The following is a 7,475-nucleotide window of genomic DNA, read 5'->3' on the forward strand; positions in this document are numbered from 1 at the left end:
GTCAGCTCGGGAGGCGGGCAGATGCAGCCTCCTCCATGAGGGTACGGTAGGGTAGAAAATTCGGAATAAAATTTCTTTGAACTATAGTACATGTGCAGCTACTGTACAGTGCAGCTAAGTAAGGAATAAATACCAGGAGCAAGCAAGTAGGTCAGCTAAAGCTCGGGGCAAGCCACAGATCTGGGTGCCGAGTGGACTGTGATGCCGCGGTTGGGACTGTGAATTTCCCGACCCGAACCTAGCTGAGGAGGGGGTCGATTTTGGCGCGCGCCCGCGCCAAATCGCGTCACGACGCGATTTCCGCTGGCGAAATTCACAGTCCATAGCCTTGGCATTTACAGTCCCTCGGGTAGATATCTGGTTACCTCACCCGCGCGTTTGTAGGGTTCCCGAGCGCCTGATGTGCTTCTTTGACCCTCAAATATTACTAACAATAGCATAGATTATATTTGCAAGTATATACAATATTTGAAGCACGGGAGGCGTGTATCTGGCCCTCCAGCAGGCCGGGATGGACGGGGAATGGAGAGGCCGGGGTCCCAAATGGCGTGGGAACTGGGACTGTAATGGACTGTTTAGCGGAGGAAAGCACCTTGATACTAATAGATCGACCTGGGGTGGAGTGGCAACAACCAGAACGTTAACGCCGTTGTAACGCGTATACCTTGTCTGGGTGTCCTTTGTTCTTGGTCGCGAGAGACGTCGCATCGTGCATAAATTCGCGACCTTCTGAAGTTGAGAGGTTGAACTAGTCCCGTCATGCGCGCTTTCGGCTTCAGCTTCGGTCTGCTCCAAGGAGCGACCTTCGTCCTCGGTGTCAGCATAACAGATATTCAAGGCCCGGCTTTCCAGTCGCCCCTGAGGAACCAGGTTGTCCATGATGTTACCGGTATTGTCACTGCGAAGGTGCTTGCCTTTGTCAATGCTCTTCCCCGTTCGCTCATACCATACAGGGTCCTACCGGTTTCTGGATTTCTGGGCCAGCAGTGAATGACAACCGAGTTTCCAACGGACTGAGTGTATACACCAAGTCTACCTCCATATTGCGCCAGGTCAATGTTGGCGACGAGGTATCCCTAAGCGGACGCGTCTCAGAGTATCATTCATACTTCAGTCCGAACGATCTTTTCTTGACTCAGCTCAATGTGCCTTCTAACATCGCCGTATTGTCTTCGAACAATACTATAAAGCCAGTGGTGCTCGGCATAGACAAGTCTCCTCCAACTCAGCAGCTTGCGGCGCTGGATGTGTATGGCGATTTGGATGGGTTTCTCTCCGTCCCGAACAACCAAAGCCAACTGGAAGTTCTAAATGCCACACTCCAACCGGAAAAGTATGGCCTTGATTTCTGGGAGAGCCTGGAGGGACAACTTGTCCTGGTGAAGAACCCCGTAGCACTCAATTACCCGACCCGATTCCACGAAATATGGGTGCATGGGGACTGGCCTGTCACCGGCAAGAACCAGCGCGGCGGGTTAACCATCACCTTCGGTAAGTGTATCTTTACTCGGCCCATAAACAATTTCATGACATCTTATAGGGCCGGATGGATACCCAGACGCGAATCCTGAAGCAATTTTAATCGGCAAAGCTCTTGATGGTACGAAAGGTCCTGACGTAGCCATTGGGACGACGCTTTCAGACATAGTCGGCGTCGTCACGTACCAGTATGTTAACGGTTATGGAACACATGTCCTAGACAGCCACAGCTTACGTGCAATGGGACCTTTAGGTACGGCTCCTATCGCATCCTACCACTTACTGCTTCCACTGTCGTCGACACCCCTCTTTTCGACGTGCCTGCCACTGGTCTGGTATCGAATGCGAACGTTTGTTCGCTAGTCATGGCTGATTACAACGTATGTTCCTACCTAGCCGATGTATGCTTGGATCAAGCTCAACACCTGTAGGTCGAGAATATGGGGCCCAGGTCGCATCACCTTTCCACTATTGCAGAGCATATCGTGGACAAGCTCAGATTGCCGGACTTAGTCTTCGTGCAAGAAATACAGGATGATTCGGGCCCGAAGAATGATGGCACGGTTACGGCGAACCTGACACTCACGAGACTGGTCGAGGCTATTGCTGATGCCAGTGGCGGCGTTGATTACGGGTTCGTCGATGTCGATCCAGTCAATAACCAAGATGGAGGCCAGCCCGGAGGAAATATCCGAGTGGCATATTTGTGCGTTATCTGATGGTTTGATGTTCCTGACACTCCGACCAAGATCTTTGTCCGTGATTCGCAGATATCGAAGAGACAGAGTTCGCCTTCTACCAGGGTCACCGCCTGGTGGAGCGTTGGACTCCACTGAGCCTTTCCTGGATTCCACCGACGCAGTGGCTCTCACGTACGCGCTCATTAGATGACTGGTTGTCTTCCATGCTAAAGAGCCCCACGACAGCTTCAATCCAGGACGAATCGACCCAGGGAATGACATTTGGTATGAAGCACGAAAGCCTGTAGCTGCCGCTTGGCAGACGTCTACTGGCGCTCGTTTCTACACTATTAATGTGCATTTCTCTTCCAAGCGAGGAAGCACGTCTTCTCAAGGCAACGCCAGGACTCCTATCAATGGGCGTGTTGACGTGCGGACTGGACAAGCTAATATAACAGCGGTGCGGATCGACTCACGCCTCTCAGCATTCTGGTTGTACTCATCCACCCCAGACCTTCGTGAGGGATATTCTCAGCCTCGACCCTTCTGCAAGTATTCTAGCTGCGGGTGATTTCAATGAATATCTGCAGACTCGCTCCGTCTTCGCCGACTTATCAGAGGTCCTCCACGACATCGACGAAACGTCAAACATTGATCCAGTGGAGCGATATACCTATGTGTACGACCAGAACACCCAACAGATTGATCACATATTCGTTTCGAATGCTATCAAGGAAAGAGGGACGGAAGTGGAGCATATTCACGTCAATAATTGGGCGTCTTCTTTGAAGCAAAGAACTAGTGATCATGACCCTAGTGTTTTCAGAGTCAGAGTCTGCGGTACGTCCAGACAGTTCCCCTAGATGCGCCTCCTGGCTCATTCTTGGACGCTTGGTGCAGATAACGACGCCCGTTCCGTCGCATCCTCTTATTTCAGTCAGGTCCTCTACGCCTTGGATACTTTCTCCAGATTGTTCGAACGTCTCTTGTGGTAATCTATCCGCTTCCGCACGCAGCCACATGCCGCATGTATGATATCATTGACACTGACAGATATTATTCTTATGCTTGATTCATTATGCACACGCGGGAAAACTCAGCCTCCCGGTATGTCATGACGATGTGCCTGTCAGACCACAGTAGAGTGGTTACGACAGTTTTTTTCTTTCTCCTACTTATCGACACGTCCCTCGGTACTTAGCCTGTCATGTTTATCTTGGCGTCCGAACGGCTGCAAACGCAACGCTTCTGGATATCCTTGCAGAATATAAGATGTCGGCTAGATCGTCCCCCACACCGCCTTCAGAGGGTCCCGCGACTAGTTAACCCTTAGAACATTCGATCTAACTTACTTTGATCGTCCAATGACGTCTGAGGATTCTACGACTCTGTTCCCGTCTCTGACGCGGGAGGACATCCTGGCTTTCCAGTTCTCCTCCTGGCATCCCAAATTTCGTGATGTCAGCATCAAGTCGAAGATCATAAGACCGCTGAAAAAGGACTTCTGGAATTATTTGAATTCGGATGGTGTTTTCGTGCCCGTAGGCTCAGAAGATCAGTAAGTCATGGCTCCAACTAGGGTTATCGTATTGAACGTTTGTGACCCATCCGGCTCCAGTAAACTGGATGAAGAAGTTGACGACCAGGAGAGCCAGGGCAGCGACGAGGACAACCCGGGCACACAATATGCCTTCCCAGAATTGGATGCTCAGATACGAGAAGCCATAACAGAATATGGAGGTGTCTTCCCTAAACTGAACTTCTCCTCTCCCCGAGTAAGTCACAATCTCTCAAGCTGTTGCACCCTTGACTTCTCACGTCGCTCCTTTACAGGACGCATCATGGATCCTCCCAGCAGGCTCACCCATGAAATGCACCTCGCCGGCCGAAGTGTACATGCTGCTGAAGTCCTCCGACTTCATATCTCATGATTTGACTGAAGAAAACGTATTCGAGGGTTGCGAACCGTCCGACGAGGCACCTTCCTATCAACTTGAATTGGTTCTGCGGAAGTGGTACCCCATAGATCCAAGCAGGGAAATGCGATGCTTCGTCCGACAGGGCCGCTTGCTAGGTATGCTAGGTCGAGCGCTCCTTGCTTGACATACCGTTCAACCTCTAATTCCCAGGGATCTCGCAGAGGGACACAAACTACTATGAATACCTCAACGATCCCAGCACTTCGCGGCTGATCCTGGATTCTGTGCAGGAGTTCTGGGAGAAGAACGTGAAAGATAGATGGGATGCGTGCCCTGACTGTCAGTTACCGTCCATTCCACTTGTAGAGCATCTCGCTCACTGTTCGGATATATACCATAGACGTTTTCGACATCCTTTTAACGAGGGACTTATCGCGGGCGCACATCGTTGACTTCAATCCCTACGCACCTAGGACGGATCCGTTGCTCTTCACGTATGAGGACCTTCAGCGACTCACGCGCACCTCGGGTGCGCCTGAACTGAGGGTCATTGACTCGCGATCGCACCCTGCTGCCACTCGTAATGCGCCAGCCCACCAACACAATATGATGCCATTAGAAGCTCTCCAAATGAGTAGCGGCCTTGACATCGAGGCATTTGCGTCCAAATGGCACGAGGAGATCAAGAGGTCTATAGAGTGAGAACAGTTCAAACTACCGTCGGACAAGTGGGGTCAGACACTACACCGGTTCCAGCGACTATCGTCGCAGAGCATAGCAGAAAACAATGCAATTCCAATTATGCGAGTGTATGGGGGCAGTCTACAACGTGTAAATACAAACGAATCCGATCTACCACGGCCTTTCTAGTGTACGGCGCCGAACTCGAGGAAGATGACAAATGGGAGGGTATGAAAGCATCGATTCATGATAGCCATTTGATTCCTCACTTGTCAAGCTCAATGCCGGAGTCGCTTTCGCAAATTCCGGAGTGCATAGGGCGGGCGGCAGCGAGACCATGGGCATTCTTGTAGAAGACGATATTGCCCTCATCTTCGACGAACTGCCAGTGGCAAACTGAGCAATGCACTCAATACCAACTGAGGGGATAGACGTACCTTGCACTCTTTATAGATGCGGTACACTTCAGCCCAACCACCCGGGCGTCCCTGCAATTTGATACCGGCGCTGTCCAGCCGCTTGCGGAGTGCGTACGTTGCTTCCCATCTAGCACGAAGCCTGTCAATCTCAACACCTCTGCTCCAGTGGACCAGACTCACGCGTTGTAATGGGGGATCTTGCTGGACACGTGGTGAAGAACATGCGTCTCCGAGATACCATGAGTGAGGTGAGCACCAAGCCAACCCATGATCTTGCCGCAATCTCCGAGCAACTGGCGATCGAGGGTAGCAAGGGCACCCCTAGGGAAGGTGAACTCGGCGGCACGGTAGTGGGGAAGGAGAGGGTCAGTGTGTTGCAGGAACGTGATCAGCACAAGCCAATGGTTGACCCAGAGGTAGGGCACCAGGTAGAGGCGTAAGACGTTCGCGAAACCGTAGTAGGAGCTGGCCGAGATAACGCCACCCAACCACAAGACAATACCGATGTCAGAGAGGACTATCTGCCCCCGCTGATGAGGCTTGAACATAACAGCGTTCGGGTTGAAGTCTTGACACGGGCTAGGCATTAGTCTCGAACAAAATGGAACAAGCTCACAACGACTTACGGTTGGTGAACGCAGGGTAACGCTTCTGACCAGAAGCATTCCGGATGAGATACATCAGCCATCCCACCAGCTGACATTGCGGTTAGTATCTCCACTACGATAAAATGGTCAAGAGTAATCAGGACTAACCAGATAGGTGGCTGCGCCGAAACTTGCCCCCATAGGCGAATCGCCCAAGGCGTCCCACAGTTCTTTCTTGACTTCGTTGGAGATACTGGCACCCAAAATATCCTCCTTCGTGGGGTCGAAAGGAGGTAGGCCTAATTGGGAACGAGTCTTCGGGACGAAAACCTGGTCCTCGGTCATGTGAGCCGTAGAAGCGTGATGCTTCGCGTGCGTGATTCTCCAGGAGTGGTAAGGCACTCCAAGTCTGAAAATGGGAAGGAAGACAGTCAGAAAGTCAAACCAAAATCAGTAATCACATGCCGATCATGGAAAAAGGACTTACGCAGAGTGAAGGATCCATCCCACCAAGTTATTAAGGAACTTAGACTCGGAGAACGCTTGGTGTCCACACTCATGAGCGATGACCCAAAGCCCAGTCATGACCAAGCCAGCTGCAAACCCATACAGCGTCCAGACCGCGAAGCGGGCCAGAGTGTAGAGGGACGGGTGGGGCAGGGAAAGTTGTTCGGGGCTGATCGACGCGTCCAGGAAGGTCGCAGTTTTGTACATGCCAGCGAGGAGGGCGAAGTCGTAGACGCTACATAACAAAGCAATGAGCCACCCAGGTCGTACATAACATGCGGGTATGTACTTACACATAGCTCAAGGAGCGTAGGGCAGACCTCTTATAGCAGTGAGAGCTACGGGAAGACATTAGAACCGCAGGAAGCACATCATAGGTCCAAAACTCACGGAATTGCAGAAAGCAAGTCCTTCACGGAAAGGTCTGGGATGACACACGGAGTCTGTTCGACAGAGGTGACACCGGCCTTTGAAGAGTCGGCAGCCATGCTGGGACTCAATTCTATGTGTCTAGGCAGAAAGAAAAGACAAAAAGAGACGCAGTAGAGGCCCCGAGTCGTCTAGGGAGAAAAAACCAAGGGCGGAGCGCGACTGTCACTGGAGTTCCGCTGCTCTTTTATTATGGGGTAGAGTGCCTCGGCTATAGCCGACTCGTCTATTGGGGTTCTCACGCTGCACAGCCTTCTTGAATCCTACTGACCGTTAACATTGGGGAGGCGCAATTCCGGGTCGCGCGGCGAGTTGTTTGCATCTGTTTGGACTCTGCAAGAAAGTGGTCGCAAATCCCCCGCCTTCATAGAGCCTTCCGCATGTCGAAATCACGCATATAAAATGTACCAGCAGGGATGTCATGATACAGAAGATGCAACGTTGGTTTTGAATTTCTGATTTTCCAAATATCAAGTTCATTCGATAGAGGTAACGAGACCGCAAGTACATTTAACAAAAATGTACAACCAACGTTGCATCCGCTCGTTGATATAGATCAACTTTTATGAATCAAGTGACGCGTGAATGTGAACGTAGCACGCTGTAGGTTTTCTGGCAGTAAAGAGCAATTAACGACGCGTCCGAACGCGTCGCGGACGTGACAAGCTGTGACACCATCGCAAAAAGTGTCACACCAAATATCCTCGTCACTGTCCGGGCTCTCCTGCCGCAGCAGAAGCAGGTCCCTTCCCCTATGTTAGAACTGTAAAAATC

The 7,475-nt window shown here is 51.4% G+C and overlaps 3 protein-coding genes across 3 annotated transcripts; 2 read left to right on the top strand and 1 right to left on the bottom strand.

Moving 5' to 3' along the window:
* Positions 1–759: 759 nt before the first annotated feature.
* GLOTRDRAFT_116412 (DNase I-like protein) lies at positions 760–3,210 on the top strand (the record flags this gene model as incomplete). Its single annotated transcript, XM_007868639.1, has 9 exons — positions 760–906; positions 954–1,491; positions 1,541–1,667; positions 1,733–1,859; positions 1,911–2,185; positions 2,250–2,351; positions 2,406–2,619; positions 2,672–2,999; positions 3,060–3,210. The coding sequence occupies 9 exons, from the start codon at positions 760–762 to the stop codon at positions 3,152–3,154; spliced, it is 1,953 nt and encodes a 650-aa protein (XP_007866830.1). The 3' UTR covers positions 3,155–3,210.
* A 310-nt stretch (positions 3,211–3,520) lies between these two features.
* On the top strand, positions 3,521–4,780 carry GLOTRDRAFT_42562 (D123-domain-containing protein; the record flags this gene model as incomplete). Its single annotated transcript, XM_007868427.1, has 5 exons — positions 3,521–3,686; positions 3,723–3,934; positions 3,993–4,233; positions 4,289–4,417; positions 4,479–4,780. Coding segments are annotated over 5 exons (1,050 nt in total), but the record flags the coding sequence as incomplete, so codon positions are not given.
* A 75-nt stretch (positions 4,781–4,855) lies between these two features.
* On the bottom strand, positions 4,856–6,861 carry GLOTRDRAFT_61689 (delta-12 fatty acid desaturase protein). The gene is made up of 8 exons (XM_007868640.1): positions 6,663–6,861; positions 6,566–6,610; positions 6,253–6,507; positions 5,934–6,174; positions 5,805–5,874; positions 5,359–5,746; positions 5,197–5,305; positions 4,856–5,141 (listed from the first exon to the last, which is right to left on the bottom strand). The coding sequence occupies exons 1-8, from the start codon at positions 6,758–6,760 to the stop codon at positions 5,025–5,027; spliced, it is 1,323 nt and encodes a 440-aa protein (XP_007866831.1). The 5' UTR covers positions 6,761–6,861; the 3' UTR covers positions 4,856–5,024.
* Between the last annotated feature and the right edge of the window lie 614 nt (positions 6,862–7,475).

Source organism: Gloeophyllum trabeum (assembly GCF_000344685.1).
Source record: "Gloeophyllum trabeum ATCC 11539 unplaced genomic scaffold GLOTRscaffold_00008, whole genome shotgun sequence".
NCBI classification, from domain to species: Eukaryota; Fungi; Basidiomycota; class Agaricomycetes; order Gloeophyllales; family Gloeophyllaceae; genus Gloeophyllum; species Gloeophyllum trabeum.